Below are 8,540 nucleotides of genomic sequence, written 5' to 3' on the forward strand. Positions count from 1 at the left end.
AGGAGTCCAATCTGCATCTTTTCACCTGACAGGAGGGGGGGGGGGGTTTCCCCGGCCGGACGTAGTGCGTGGAAGGAACACGTTATTCCGACCAGTTCCTTTCCCCTCCATCAGGCGCCCCGGCTGGCCAGGGGGAGGTAGTTTAGAGACCAGGATTACTGCATGTTTTTTGTGAGGGTACCTACTCTAGGGGACACGGGGGAGAACATGCAAACTCCACACAGAAAGGCTCTTTCGCCAACCCCGCCTCGGGTATGGGCACTGATGGAATATGGGTGTTTCACTTCTTTTTTTCTTTATACGATGTATTTTCTATTATGATGTATAAGAATATTGGGTCTGTCTGTCTTCATATTTACTATGATCATGGACATCTGTATGTTTAATACATCTTTAAATATTGATTGACGGCACCAGCTGTGTTTATTTGAAAGGATCCCCATTAGCTGATGCCACGGCAGTCAGCTAGTCTTCCTGGGGTCCACACACAACATATTACAAAACAGTAACACATAAAAAAAGAAAGAAAACTAAAACATGAATTGCAGTTCATCAATATCAGTATATATATATATATATATATATATATATATATATATATATATATATAAAACATAATTAAATAACATACATCAATTCTCAATTACGTATAAACAGATTAAAACAAACACTAGTATAGAAAAAGGGAGACATCGAAGAGGAGGGATGGATGGGGAAGGATCAACATATGGAATGTCAGACCTGTTCTGACATTCCATATATTATGGGCTTCCATATACGGGCTTAATTGCGACAGCAGATGGCATTTACTATGACATGTGACGAGACCTGGGCACCATATATGGGGATGAAATAGTGACGAGACCTGGGCACCATATATGGGGGGGGGGGGCTTTCCCATTCATGGTTGATTTTGCACAACACGCAGGAATTGCACGATTCCACAGTCAACTGCGACCTTCGGTCCCAATTAAAAGAAAGAAAAGAAACGCACTCTTCTTTTGGTTATTAGTTTATTGTCAGTTACAGTCTCCTCCTCCCAGCTCCCATTCATGTTCAATTGAAAGCATGCGCTTGTCTCTATAGGGTCTGATGCTCAATTGTTATTGATTATACCAGAGTTAAGTCATACTCTTAAGGACAGCCATTTCATTTGTGCTCCTCAAAACCCTGCCCTCGAGAGCCACAAGATAAATGTTCATACTAATGCAAGAAGACACTTTACCACACACACACACACACACACACACACACACACACACACACCACTGCAGCTGTGGCCTATATGCAGTCACCCATTAGAGAGAGAGAGAGAGAGAGAGAGAGAGAGAGAGAGAGAGAGAGAGAGAGAGAGAGAGAGAGAGAGAGAGAGAGAGAGAGGGAGAGAGGGAGCAGAGAGAGGGAGCAGAGAGGGGGGGGCGGAGTGGGGGAGAGAGAGAGAGAGAGAGAGAGAGAGAGAGAGAGAGAGGGAGAGAGGGAGAGAGGGAGCAGAGAGAGGGAGCAGAGAGGGGGGGGCGGAGTGGGGGAGAGAGAGAGAGAGAGAGAGGGAGAGAGGGAGAGAGGGAGCAGAGAGGGGGGGGCGGAGTGGGGGAGAGAGAGAGAGAGAGAGAGAGAGAGAGAGAGAGAATTTCTTTCCACACTGACACAGAGTGTAGAGAGAACTTGTCCTAAGCCTATTAGTGCTATTAGGGATAGTAGGCAGTAATGATTGAAAGCCACTTAGCGCTGGCGTATTTACCAAGAGGCTCAGCCACAGCAGGGTTAAACATGCCTGATGGATTATAGCTCCGTCTGACACTGAAACCCACACACTGACCACAGGCCATACGCTATACGGGTAACCGCTAAGGAGAGGGGCCAGGGACTACTGTATATAGACGAGAGGAGAGATTATAGGGTTAACAGGCCGGCAGTAGGACTCAATGAAGTTGCATGGGATCAGGTCAAAAGGGGCGGAAGGCAAGACGCCAGGGTTGATGGAAGTCGTCGAAAAGCAAGCGCTGGTCACAGGGCAGGGGCGGGTGAGCTTTCAGGAGCTTTTTTTTTGGAAAGTTTTTCTTGCAAGTTTTTCTTGCGGGAGAAAAACTTGCGCAAGAAAAACTTGCGCAAGTTTTTCTTGCAAGTTTTTCTTGCAAGTTTTTTTGGAAAGTTTTTTTGGAAAGTTTTTCTTGCGCAAGAAAAACTTGCAAGAAAAACTTGCGCGAGAAAAACTTGCGCAAGTTTTTCTTGCAACTTTTTCTTGCAACTTTTTTTGGAAACTTTTTTTGGAAACTTTTTTTGGAAAAAATCTACATCTGGCCCGCGACATGATTTAAAAAAGGTAAATTAACACTACCTCTAATTAATGCCCTACATTGTAGGGCATTAATTTACTAAAACAACAAGTTAATCTGTTGTCCCGACAGCAACAAACAGCAGCTTCATTCAGATGTCTGATTGTTACCTATTCTGTTGTCCTCAAGAACTCTCTAGTGTCTAGCGACTGATTGAAATACACTCTAAAGTCTCCTTGTACGTGATTAGATTTGTTAATGGGACACAGCCAGCACTAGGATGACATCATCTGACGTTAGATGCTTTGCAGTTAAAACACGGAGGAAAACAGACTAAACAGGATTGTCAAGAACACTGGATATGCATTATTAGTGCACACAAAGGTACCTTAACCACTGTTTAAAAAGCTGAGTGACATTATTGTAATTAAACAAACTAAACATGGACGGACACACACACACACACACACACACACACACACACACACACACACACACACACACACACACACACACACACACACACACACACACACACACACACACACACACACACACACACACACACACACACACACACACTTAAACCCTTCTGGGTTAAATTCATCTATGGTGCCACTATTGTAGATTCTTTATAAAATAACTTGTTGAGAGTCAGACCAGTTTATAAAGTGTCTCTTTCAGCAGCATAGTTGTGTCCCATAGGCTACTGTCCCATGATCAGATGAGTGAGTGCACATATTTAGAAGTCTAAGGGATATGGAACAATCGGCAACTCATTTATGCCACATATTAATCATAATTATTTGCAAAAAAAAACCTGTAAAGGTCATGGTCGGGCTATAGATAGGCTGATCTAGAAATGAAAGGGCCACCACCATTACTTATATTGACCCTATAAACAATTTAGTATTATTTAGTATTGTAAGGTTTTGCCCACTCAATAATAATAATAATCAGTAGGCGTTCCCGCATAACGTCCTGGTTTGATGATGTCACGCTCATACCCTCTATTTGAGATGGGGGCCCAAAAAGGCCAAATTACATATCATTTTGGGCCCTTGGCATGAAACGCTTTGAGAACCACCGCTCTAATGAATGTGTGTAAATTGCTAAAAAACATCTCGTCACATGTCTCTCTCTTTCTCCATCGACTGACGGTATATGGAAGGATAAATAAAGTTCAGCGCTGCTAAAAAAGAATAATCAATAGACCAAAGGAAATAACGTTAAATAGGCTACACCCAGGCCCATTTTCCACCGGTTCAGTTCTTTTCCACCGGTTGGTTCCCAATGGGAACCGGTTCAGTTCTTTGTGGTTCTTGAGTACATGAGCCAGAGCTCCAAAATAGGGAAGGTTAATTATGAATTGAGGGTGCAAAACCATACCTATACTAGATTGTTATCACGAAACTTCCCCAATTGAGTACTTACACGAAGACAATGATTTATTGTATTACAAATAAATATGCAAATGGGGCATTATGTAGGAAAATATGCAAAATATTCGGAAATATGAAAAAGCTACTACTGTGGAAGGGTTATCATGTATTAATTTTCTTGTATTGATCCTATAAACAATTTAATATAGCTCTAGTTTTTCCCCACCAATTTTGGAGCTCTGGCTCATGGCTCTGGCTCATGGACAAAAAAGTCAATCAAAGAACAAGAAAAAGGATCTCCTCACTGGTCAACAAAAACACCTTGAAGACCTTAACAGGAGCCCTCGTACAAGGTTTATTTGACTATGCATGCACGTCTTGGTACCACAGCACCTCAAAGGCCCTTAAAACAAGGCTCCAGACCTCCCAAAACAAACTGGTCAGGCTCCTACTTGCCCTCACCCCCCGAACCCACCTCACCCCTGCCCACTTTGACAGGCTGGGATGGCTTAGGGTCGACGACAGAGTACAGCATCTTGCAATGGGTCTGGTGACTCTGGTCCACAAGATTCGATACACCACCAAGATACCCATGTACCTGTCTAGATACTTCATTAATGTAAACGAAGTCCACACCCACAACACCAGAGGGAGTGCAACAAACCATGTACAACCCAGATTCGGCACAAACAAGGGACTAAATTATTTTCGCTCCTATGCCACCAAAATGTGGAACGCCCTACCAACAGAGTTGGGTGTAACGAGTAACGGAAAATCTCGTTACTGTAACGACACTACTTTGGTCGGTAACGAGTAATATAACGACACTACTCCTCCAAAGTTGATAATCACACTACAGTTACTGGTCGCTGCAGCGCTGCAGTTACTCGTTACTTAATTGCGTCATGTGGCTGCTTTCAGCAGTGTTGCTTTGGACTTGGAGAATAATGCACACAACGGAGATGAGTTGAACATGAACAGTAATGGTGCGCTGGAGTCGCGGACTAGAACATGTCAAACCGGTGTCAGATCAGCAGCAGCACAGCACTTTTCGCTACCGTCGTGGACTCGTAGGGTGGCCAGACGTCCGGTTTTAGACCCACCTGTCCTCCTCCCACCTCAACCTCTGGGCGGACACATCATTGTCCTTTTTTTTTGTAATATAGCCTACAGTGCTTGTGTCATAACTGTCATTTACGTCGTCTCGGTATTAAAATCTCCGCAGCAGCACTCCTCCGCTCCACACAGTGAGCCAGTATCCCACTGTCACAGAGACAGAGCAGACGCTGGGGTGTTGTCATGTCCGCTTATTATAAGCGACTTTGGGCTTGTTTTATAATAGCCTATTTTGAGCTTGTTTTCATAGACATGGCTGCTTGTTTCTCTTCCAAAACCTGGTAACACTGCCAGTGGGAGGGTCGGTTTGTTTCTTGTAGAATGTGTACTAGTTAGTTAATGCAAAGATGAATAAACCAAATATGTCAAAACTACATTTAATGAGCAATGGAGCAGGGAACTCCACATCATAAAGAAAGGGATCCTAAAGCACTGTGAACATATAGGCTACTGATTTCTCTCAGTCTCATTATTTTTATTTGAATATATTTGATTTGATTGATTGAATAATTGATTAGAAGTTTGCATAGAAAAAGTCAAGAGAACCACCGTTTTGGAAAGGCCCATTTTGTTTTATTCCTCCACAACCTGGTAAAGAGCATAAAGACATATCTTGTGTATGTCCTCCTTATTAGGATTATAAAGATTTGTTAAGTGGTAAATTATGTGACAATGTGACAGGCAATGTTATGGAGTGGCTGCAATTCGAAACTGGCCCCTGTAAAATCTGAATCCCCCCCACCCCCCCTTTCCCCTCACTGTAAATGTTTCTTTTCCCTTTTTGCTGCCTTTATGATGAATTCCTGTTCTGTTCTTTAACTATATAGAAGTGTCTATTTGTACGTCTCTAAATGTTTTGATGAATTGAACAAAGTGGACCCTGTTGTAAACAAGTGTAATGCTTAATTGGGTCGTCCACTCACAGTTAACAGTCTTTGTATTGAGTTTGTGCTTGAAATGTACTGTCATTCTGCAAACTGTTAATAAATATTTCAATCAATCAAATCAATCAAACTAAGAACCACAAAGAACTGAACCGGTGGAAAAGAACTGAACGGGTTCCCATTGGGAACCAACCGGTGGAAAAGAACTGAACGGGTTCCCATTGGGAACCAACCGGTGGAAAGGGGGTCCCAGTGGAACCAATGTATTGTATGTGATGTGATGGTGATTATACGAACCTCGCCTCACCAGGCTTTCCACCACCTCGGAGAAAAGCCTGGTCTCTGTTTCAAAAGTCTGTGTGATCCTGTCGGGAGCTTCCTTTTCCCTCAATAAAAGCTCTCGTAGCCTGTAGCTTTTATTGAGAAAAAAGGAAGGTTCCTTCCTTTTCCCTCAATAAAGTTGCCGCCTGTTGTTCCTGCCTGTCGACTACAAAAAACAATACTACAACATGACGTAACGATATCATCCGCTCCCGACAGGATCATATACCCTAAATGAAATGGTGCCCAGGCTAGGATTATACTATCAGCCACACAATGTGTTGTGTTCTCTTACTTGACAGCTGATGATGATGTGTGGAAGCCCATGTTTCTTTTCCTGTCTGAAGCACCACATTGTATGTTGTGCTGAGGCAGGGGGCGTGAGTGTCCCTCTGCTGAGCTGAGGCAGGGGGCGTGGGTGTCCATCCGCTGAGCTGAGGCAGGGGGCGTGACTGTCCCATTCCGCTGAGCTGAGGCAGGGGGCGTGTGTGTCCATCCCTCCGCTGAGAAAGCACACAGCCGTGCAGACACTGTAAATTGATCATGGCAGACAGACAGAGAGAGAGAGAGAGACAGTTAAGACTAGACACTAGAGAGATCTATCTAGAAGAGAAGAGATGGTGTGTGAGACAGAGAGAGAGACAGACAGAGAGAAGGGGAGGGGTAGAGAGAAGGGGAGGTGAGAGAGACACACAGAGAGAGAGAGGAGGGTAGTACTGGTGGTGAGGTGTGAGAGAGAGAGAGGGGGGGGGGGGTGGAGTGGGGTGAGCGAGAGACACAGAGACAGGCAGAGAGCGAATGAGAGAGAGAGAGAGAGAGAGAGAGAGAGAGAGAGAGAGAAAGAGAGAGAGAGAGAGAGAGATACTGGTGGTGAGGTGAGAGAGGGGAGGGGTGGTGTGAGGTGAGCGAGAGACAGAGGCACAGAGCGAATGAGAGAGAGAGAGAGAGAGAGAGAGAGAGGGAGGAGGGAGGTGACTGAGGTGAGAGAGACACACACAGAGAGCGAATGAGAGAGAGGAGGTGTAACGTAGCTCGGAATGACTTCGTGGCCATCCGCCTGCTGTCACTTCTTCTTCCAACGGGGGATTATTGTTATAATATATTAATAACAATAATATTATTGCTCACACGCCGCCGAAGATCGGCCCCCGCCGTGCGCGACAGACAGCCGCCCGCCAGGCAGACTGTGGCTGCATGAATGAATGAGTCGCGTACCCGTAATGCGAGGAGCAACAATACTAAGAAGACCGATCGGCCTGCTTTTTGGGAGGAGAAACAACATTCATGGTTCGGGGAGGTTTTGTTGGAGTAGTAGCGGCTAGTAGTATAGTAGCTAGCGTCGGGGGCTAGCTGTGTGTGTGAGGCTCTGCTGGCTACTTGGACGGAGGAGGAGGAGGACCGAGGCTGGGGCTCAGCAGTCGGTCTCAAAGCAGAGGGATGCTCCGGTGGATAAGACAGCAGCTGGTAATAAAAATAAAACTGTCTTGACTACAAACAAACAAACCAAAAAAAAACCCGTGTTGCAGACAGTAGTAATAAATAATAACATGCCGACACCTATAGACACGTACAGTGTTGAAAACAGCATTATAAACACCACATAAAACATATACCTGAGTTATAGGAAAGATGCACACAGACAAAGTTAGCTAGCCTGCTGCTATGCCGACATCATGTCCAAAACATTGACGGTGGTTGACTTGACTGACAGCCAGGTGTACAACAGTCAACAGTACATTTACGTTAGCCTGCTATAGCTACCCTGGCTGCTAATACATCGTATATAAAATATATAACACTTATATAAAAGTCGTCTAAAACTCGGACACGGTACAAAACGACACAATTAATTTACGGGTTCTCTCTCTCTCTCTCTCTCTCTCTCTCTCATAGATACACAATACAAATTATTATTGAACAAACAGGAGGTGGTTTGGTACGGTGCATGGTTACCTAAACGTGAACGTTGACGAAAACTTCTTTCAGTTGAATTGAAACACGTTATTCTTCTTGTCCGTTGGCGCACGAGGAAGTGTTTGTTGCGGGTGACTTAATGCGCCCCATTCATTTCACATTATCACGTATTTGATAGGGTTTACAATATCTAAACTTTGCTTATCATTGTTGGCTAAGTACGTGTTCTACTGACTGACTGAGTAGTACAAACATGTCTGGTTGTCTACTCTGTCGCGCTAATACGTTTGTGTTCACTGACTCACTGTGGAAGATATACAGGTGGTGTTTGCTGAGATCAATAATCACACAGGCTGCTGCGTGGTGACGTCATTGACATTGATTAGGCTGTCCGAGATTGACAAACATTGAGGACCCCACCCATAGAGTATTCCCCACCCCAATAAACAAACAAATACATGAATATAAAATTAATGAATAAAATGAGTATGTCAGATTAATATTATAGTATGGTTAGAATTTGGTCAGTTTTTTTTAATAAAGTGAAGGGGAAAGTTCTTCATATTACTGCCTGCTATTCTATAGCCTGCTGCTACTGCACCCAAATATTGTTTAGGAATCTGCCTAGCTGTAATTTTGTTGTATTATAC

The 8,540-nt window shown here is 44.0% G+C and overlaps 1 protein-coding gene across 1 annotated transcript in view; it reads left to right on the plus strand.

Moving 5' to 3' along the window:
* The first annotated feature begins 7,000 nt into the window (after window positions 1-7,000).
* Window positions 7,001-8,540, plus strand: part of atp11b (ATPase phospholipid transporting 11B) — a 78,749-nt gene continuing 77,209 nt past the window's right edge. The window contains exon 1 of the mRNA XM_080770981.1: window positions 7,001-7,440. Coding sequence (XP_080627107.1) covers window positions 7,414-7,440 — 27 coding nt within the window. The 5' untranslated portion in view covers window positions 7,001-7,413. The remainder of the gene's footprint in view (window positions 7,441-8,540) is intronic.

Source organism: Protomyctophum bolini, assembly GCF_963924005.1.
Source record: "Protomyctophum bolini genome assembly, chromosome: 8".
Lineage (NCBI taxonomy): Eukaryota > Metazoa > Chordata > Actinopteri > Myctophiformes > Myctophidae > Protomyctophum > Protomyctophum bolini.